Raw genomic sequence first — 7,639 nt, 5'->3', positions numbered from 1 at the left:
CTTTGGAAAAAGAAGAGGAAGTCCATGTTTTCCAGCATGTCTGCGATTGGGATTCATTTTGGTTATACTTGTGCTTGTGTGGCCGTGTTTAAGGTGAGCGACTCGCAGTCTTTTACCGCGTAAAATCTTTCAGAGCAGCGCTTCACGTTGCTGTTCACAGAGAGGAAAGGCAATGATGTCAGTTCCGGTAATGATCGATGGCATCGTGGTGTAAGCGTTAGCAGCAGCAGTCTAGTGGTCTTTCAGAAAATTTGGGAGAACAAAGAGGCTAGATAGAGGATCAGAGAGGAGTGAGGGGTTCCAGGTTTGTGGAAGACCCGACAGTTTCAGCTTAGAGGGGAGCTATAAATGTCTACACGCTAGCAGTTCCACAGGTCGACGAGGTCGCCGTGTGGGGAGGGTAGTGATGTAAGTCACTGCTCCAGAGTCTGTCACGTTATTACCTCTATTTTTTAATAAGGCATTTAGCTTATCATGGTAACGTGTTATAAATTAGGACATAACTTCTTAATTTTGAAAGATGTATGCTTAAAAAAATAAACCCAGGTTTGTTGTTGAAGTTGACGAAGAATAAAAATCATCAATTTCTAGTCCAATAAGTCTGAACAGTTTGTGTCCGGGATGTGTGGGGTCAGCAGAAGTGTAAGCTTTCCTTTGCCTGACCCTTGACCTGTTCCAGGATGGAGGGCTGGTCAGTCCTGCAGACGCTCTGTAGACCTGATCAGTCTCTACAGTTTGGACTTGTCTTGTTTGTGGATGAGCCAAACCACACAGTTCTGGACAAGCAAGGGACAGACTGAATAACATCTATGTAGAAGATGACCGGCAGTCACTATATATGTACAATGTGTCCACAATCCTGTTCAATGTGCAGCTCGTATATCATCCAGCAGTGCGAAGGCAAGGGCTCCTCTTGGTCCCTAGAGCTGATTAACGCTCATATCTTTTCAAATCCTCGTCCTCTTTACTGTCACTGGCTCTTATCGAAGTACTCTATCTACCCTGTGCTCCTTGCTTTGGTTTCAAAAGCTTAGCTCACTAAGCTCATAAAATCTCATTGTATCAAAGTATTTTTTGTCATCAGATTTTTTCTTGAAATATACTCAAGCTGCCTTTCTGACAGAGGGTCCCCCCAGTGTGTTATAAGTCTGCCAGACCCCATAAGAATCCCCCTCCACAGGTCTGCTGCCAGTGTGCTGAAGGCAGTCATATCAATTGTCCTCTTTGTTTCCTGTTTTTATTTTTTGTTTTAATGAAGTAAAATGTGTGTCTTAGGATGGACGTGCTGACGTGGTGGCTAACGATGCAGGAGATAGAGTCACTCCAGCTGTGGTGGGCTACAGAGATACTGAGCAGGTGAGTCATTTCGATCTGCCTTTCTGTATTTCATTCTTATTTACTCTCCTAAAATTATTGCCAACAGAATCCTTTTTGCATCTTTTCTGGTGTTCTGAAGCTGTGTCATTCTTGCTAATTCCATGTGGGCTGATTGTTCATTTGCAGATTGTGGGAATAGCAGCAAAGCAAGGTCAGGTCAGAAACGCGGCCAACACAGTTGTTAAGGTGAAGCAGGTTCTGGGGAGAAGGTAGGTCGCCACAGGAGTGTTTTGTTGCAGCTTATGTAGTTTCACTAGAACAATGATTCTGATAGACCTGCAGGCCAAAATCTGAATTGTTATTAAATGAACTAAGACTCAAAATCTCCCACATTAATTGCTGTAAAAGCGACAGCAATAACTTTTTTATCCCTTTTTTTCCTTTCTTAATGTATTTATCTAACAAAGAAAGATTTGAGCAGTATCAACTATCAGTGAGGTTATAAGTCTGCCAGACTTTTATATATATATATATATATTTGTTTGTTTATTTAAAACCCTAAATCAGAAAAAACCTGCAGTTCTTTCGAAATAATAAATAATTTTCTGTGATGGATATTTATTGAACATTTTGAAGTCGTCTTTTCAGTGAAGGTCATGTAACAAGCTTTATTTAGCCAGACTGAGGGGAAGAAAAGCTCCGTGACAACAGCTCTGAATAATAATAGTTCTTTTCTCTGTCTTGATGGTTTAGGTTTGATGATCCTGTGACACAAATGCACAAAGCAGAGACGAAATGCAAGGTACGTTGTGGCAGTCACGTTTAGAGAAGGAAGTGTAATTGTGTATTTATTTTTGGGTTATTGATGGTTTCCGTTATTTAAACTTTTCCACCATATGCCACTCTTCAACCCACATAAGAGCTAGAGTGACAAAAACATAAAAATGAATAACAGGCCAGTTTTATCATCTTATCATCAATTGACTTCTGCTATGCCAATGTTGCTGTCATGTAAAACATCCCATCATCAGGCACACATTAACCTGGCTCATTCTTTTTTTGATTGGTGATAAATGTGTTATTTATTGTTATTTTTATGTCTTCTACTACTTTCTACTTGGAATAGGACTTTGGTTTCTTTCCTAAAATGCGCTTTGCCAGCAGAGACAAACTCCACCTGACTTGTGGTTGGTTATTAGGTTATCAACAGAGAGCAGATGCCATGTTATGAGATCATCTGTGGAGAGCATACAGAGCTTGTGGCACCAGAGGATGTCGCAAAGCTCATCTTCAAGAAGATGAAAGGTAGTGTGAATTAAATGCACCAACGAAGTGTCAGCCAGTCAGCTGACACATCTTTGCTTTTCCCCAGAAACAGCTCAGTCAGCTCTGGGCTCTGATGTCACTGACACCGTTATTACTGTTCCCTTTGAGTTTGCACATTCTCAGAAGCGTAGTTTGAGGTAAGAATATTTTATTTTCATTAATTTCTGTTTCATTACTGTTTTTCACCAAGCTTTATTGCTTTGGGGGACAAATTCATAGTTTTCATCTTTCTTTAATCGACAGCAGTAAACTTAATTGCTGTAGTTTAGAAGGCAAAACAGTCTGGAAGTTTTCTGGAATACGCTTCAAAATGTTGTTTTGCAGAGAGGCAGCCGAAGCTGCAGGCTTCCATGTTTTGAGGATGATCCATGAACCTGCTGCTGCTCTGCTGGCCTATAACGTTGGACAGGACTACTCCTCTGGGAACAGGTACATTGTGAAAATATCTGCAGAATGTTTCCTTTGTTGAAGATAACAAAGAAAAATTCAAGAGGCTGATTAGACATCTGTTTTCACAAGCAATGCCTCCATGTTCTTAATAGCAAAGCTGCACCCTTGCTGCTGTCAGCCTCTTTATTTATCTGAGCTGTGCTGAAGTGACTTCAGTTCTGATGAGGTTCAGCTTAGTGAGTCTGATCTGAATTCTAAAAGGATCGTCTTTCTCCTGGGTAGAGTGTGTGTTGATGTTTGACCTTGTGGTTTTGTCCCAGTCACGTCCTGGTGTATAAGCTTGGGGGGACGTCCCTGAGTGTGACTGTGCTGCAGGTGAATGGGGGGATGCTGCGGGTAGTCAGCACCCGGACAGACCACAGCATCGGGGGGGAGAGCTTCACCCAAGCCCTGGCTCAGCACCTGGCCTCAGAGTTCAGACGGTAGCTGCCGTCACACACAACCACAATACAAGTCAGGTCCATTAAACACAGAGAAGAACGTTCAGTTAATGGCTTTTATTTTGAAGTTCTTTTTCATCAGAATAATAATTTATGTTATTTATGTTCATGTTGAAATAAACACTTACTGAAATGAAAACTCAAAATATTATATCAGGCCAGCAATATAGGATAGTGAATCTTTATCGTGTGAGTTTCACTTTTAGAAACTTATGACCAAAATCATTATCTTTTTGATCATTTGTAAAATATGGGTCTGTATCTTTGTGATATGCTAAGGTTGAAGGTTAAAACTTAATAGGTTAATGAGCTAATAACAAAAATATTTCAAATCAATAAGAACATGTGCATCTCAACATCATCACCGATTCATCAAGACTGGAGAGTTCAAATGTTTCCATAATTCCAGAGGGCATCTGTATAATGTAGAAAATTTTGAGAGTTGCTTTAGATACCAGGAACCTCTTTTCTCTGGACAGTTTTTCTCAGCCATAACAGAAGGCATAGCCTTCCATAAAAAAATATTCTGATTTACAGAACAGTTTGGGCTTTCTCCCACTCACTTAGATTCCCTTGGAGTCCCTATGGTAGAATTTCTAATCCGCAAACAGAGTGAATGATAATGTTGATTTTTCTGCTCTGTTTTAGAATCGTAGTCTGCCTGTAGTTTTAGTGGCGGCATTGAAGGAAGCTGTTTGGTCTGTGTTGGTTACACTTTTAATATTAACAGTCGCCTCATTCTCTCGCAGTACAGACAATTTCTAGTAAACTGGTGCACTACATATATCACTGGCAAACATTAGAGACTAGGTAAAATGTAAAACTTTAACAGAGTTCAGGATTCCAGGATGGAATGATTATTCAGTAGTGAAGGGTCCAGTAGCAAAGCATTGAACCAAGCTGGTTTTCACCAGGCTAAGACATCTGTGTTGTTGTGCAGAACCTTTAAACACGATGTGAGCAGTAACCCGCGTGCCCTGCTGAAGCTCATGAACAGTGCAGACATGGCTAAGCACTCTCTGTCCTCCCTGGGATCAGCCAACTGCTTCGTTGATTCCCTGCATGATGGTGTAGATTTTGAGTGCACTGTTTCTAGGTGAGCTGTCAGCGAGGGCGTCATGGGACAATTGATATTTGTTTCATTTCGTTACGTTTTGACCTTTGGTTTGTTTCCCACAGAGCTCGATTTGAGCTGCTCTGCTCCACACTCTTCAACAAAAGCATCCAGCCAATCAGGTCGCTGCTGGACGAGGCGGGACTCTGTGCTGGAGACATCAACAAGGTGAGACAGGCTGACCCAGGCACAGCTTTATGCAAAGCACATCAAAAAGTAACGGGTTCATGTAGAGAGAAAAAATAAAAAGTTGTGATGTACTTCAAAGATTATATTAATTTTGATCAATTAAGGAAAAAATGGCCTTGTTTGGCTACCATTTCCGCTTAAGACATTTACTGCTAAACCTGACTAGTTCCTAGCTAGGTGTAAGGTCTGTTCATACTACAAGGCGTTTAAAGTTGCACACAGTTCTTTGATTGTTTGCATGGTTGGATCCTGATAAGTGCTTCTAGCACCATTTGACCTTCCACTCAACTTTCCACTCTGAAAAACCAGCTGAGCATCTGTAAATCTGAATTCTGGCAGTTGGGCGGCCATTTTTGTTTTAGGTGGTTCTCTGTGGCGGATCGTCCAGGATCCCTCGCCTCCAACAAATGATCCGTGAGATGTTCCTGGGCGTGGAGCTACTGAACTCGGCACCTCCAGATGAGATGATTGCTGTGGGAGCAGCCATGGAGGCGGGGCTTCTGGTTGGCCGGGACGGCCTGGCCCCGGAGGAGGAGTCTGTTGCCGTGGATGTTTCTGCTGCTGACATCCTCCTGAAGGTATCCTCATTCGTTCGAGTCGTCTGCACTAAGCCATCTGCACAGCATGGATGGCTTTCCTTTTGGAATATATCCTTTATATATATATTACTATAAATATAGTGGATAAAATATTGTCATATTGCAACAGCATCCCATAACAGAAACAGCAAGTTAAGTAGTGACTCATTTTCCCTCTTCAAGTAGTGGAATCTATTGAATTAGCTTTTTTATTGTTTGAGATGGAAAATAAAAATATAAAGCAAGAGACATCCTCTTTCATTCAGTTCTATAAAATGAGGATTAGGATGTAAGTGTTCTGCTTATTGCTGCAGGAAGTGGATGAATCGGGAGCACAGACGTTTAGCATTCTTCTTCCTGTGGGAACTCCCCTTCCTGCACGCAGACACCATACCTTCTCTGCTGAGGGCAGACTGTCCTCCCTCTGTCTGGAGGTTTATCAGAAGATCGCCATGCAGCAGCCCCAAAAACTATCCAAGGTAATCAAAATTGTAGCTTTGTATTCAGGTGAGTTTCAGTACTTTGTAGTTTGACATCGTCGACTGAAAAGGCTGCGACGCAGCTGCACATTTTCATTGAAGGTAAAGAAATTTGTGCAAATTCACAATACTATTATGCACCATCTAACACGTTTGTGATTAATATCCAGATTATTTTAAGAGACCTGCAGCCCAGTGAAGACGACCACAACATTAATGCTGTGGTCACTATGAAAAGGTGCGTGTCCTCTGAAGCATCAGTGTGTTCACTTCAGTTCAGAGTTGTGGAGAATTCTTGTCTGTGTGTTCCAGGGATGGTTCTGTTCATGTGTCATGTGAAGTGCAGAGCAGTGGAAAATCTGAGGCCGTCACAATAGCAGCAGCATCATGAATTCACTTCATCGCCTTTCACTCCGTGTAGCAGTGCTCCTCCTGTTTTCTACAACTTAATAAACTAATGAAACCATGTGCACCTGCTCTGTGTTTTTATAGACATGGAATAATGCAGATTGCAAAATGGCCACAAGGTGTCGCACTTTGAAGGTTCTAAGCATGTTTGAGAGTTGGGCAGGGTGAACAGGATATGATGCTGGAACACATTCAGATAAAAATGAAAGTAAAGTTCTGGTCAGTCTGTTTGCAGCCTTCATCAGCTGTGATCACACTGAGATGGAAACAATTGTTTCTGCATTTTATATAAAATAGTTTTCAAAGTGGTTGTCTGGCTTTAAAATAAGTGATGAGAAGAAACACTGCAGCAATGTGCAATCAAATGATTTGCTCTCCTCAGAGTTACATAATTATATCTCCTTGAGAAAGCCATTCACATTTATTGTAAAACTGATGCAGATATTACAAAACAATGTTTCTGCATGAGCAAATGCATTGGAAACGCCCCATTTAGGTAAAGATAAAGATTTTTTATTTATTTATCCAGCATCTACCCTAGATCTTATGTGTCACGTCTAAAGAAAAGTTTTTATCCAACTTGGGTTAGGATAGGATATTTTGGGTTGCTGATGAGAGAAGGCCACTCCAGACATTCTAGCTCACATGATGATGTTAACCTGGATTTGTTGTTAAAATGGGTCCAGGTCAGATTCCAAAGGAATTATAGATTCACCTGTTTTTGATTTTTTTGTTTTGTTGTTTATTTTTTGCTATTACAGATCACAATATAGTGTTAGTATTAAACTATACTTTAAATCACTTTCTAGTCAATCCACCCAATTGAATCATTTTACTCTGGAGAAATGTTCATTCAGTCACACACACATTTCTACACAGGTACGGGCAACTTGGGGTTAAGTGCCTTACATAGTGGCATGTCAACATGTCAGGAAGAAAAGCTGCAAATGAACCCACAACTTCAGGATGTAAGTCCTACCCTCTAATAAGTTTCCCCCAAATAAATCTGGGCTATCTTGTAGAACTCCAGTGGACCCTGCCTGTTTGTTCAGTATTCCTACACAATCTGCTTGATTTGCTGTTAGCTAGTGAGGCTTTAATCCTCAATATGGCCGTCATGTTCGAGTCCTGACCTGATGACCGTTGCCCCACGTCTTCTCACTCTTTCAGAACTTGCTTTTCTGTCTGACCATTCTCAAATAAAGGCCTCTAAAGGCGATAAAACCGTAAAAAAAAAACACCTGAAAATTGAAAGGTAAGTTGTTAAATTAATTTTTTGACGTGCGATATGTCTCCTAGACCTACATGTATTAAAACACAATCGAAACTAAATTAAAC

At 41.0% G+C, this 7,639-nt stretch overlaps 1 protein-coding gene across 2 annotated transcripts; it reads left to right on the top strand.

Annotated features, from left to right (window-relative positions):
• hspa14 (heat shock protein 14) lies at positions 1 to 6,361 on the top strand. Of its 2 annotated transcripts, XM_055055637.1 has the most exons (14): positions 1 to 93; positions 1,276 to 1,356; positions 1,504 to 1,586; positions 2,071 to 2,119; positions 2,517 to 2,622; positions 2,690 to 2,780; positions 2,968 to 3,072; positions 3,354 to 3,515; positions 4,474 to 4,629; positions 4,713 to 4,815; positions 5,199 to 5,414; positions 5,729 to 5,893; positions 6,064 to 6,131; positions 6,206 to 6,361. In XM_055055637.1, the coding sequence occupies exons 1-14, from the start codon at positions 25 to 27 to the stop codon at positions 6,282 to 6,284; spliced, it is 1,533 nt and encodes a 510-aa protein (XP_054911612.1). In that variant the 5' UTR covers positions 1 to 24; the 3' UTR covers positions 6,285 to 6,361. The 2 variants fall into 2 exon arrangements, with proteins under 2 accessions (XP_054911612.1, XP_054911613.1); XM_055055638.1 differs by lacking the exon at positions 4,474 to 4,629.
• Positions 6,362 to 7,639: the final 1,278 nt, after the last annotated feature.

Source organism: Poeciliopsis prolifica, unplaced genomic scaffold (assembly GCF_027474105.1).
Source record: "Poeciliopsis prolifica strain line A6 unplaced genomic scaffold, Auburn_PproV2 SCAFFOLD042, whole genome shotgun sequence".
Classification (NCBI taxonomy): Eukaryota; Metazoa; Chordata; class Actinopteri; order Cyprinodontiformes; family Poeciliidae; genus Poeciliopsis; species Poeciliopsis prolifica.
This window is presented reverse-complemented; position numbering and strand designations above follow the sequence as displayed.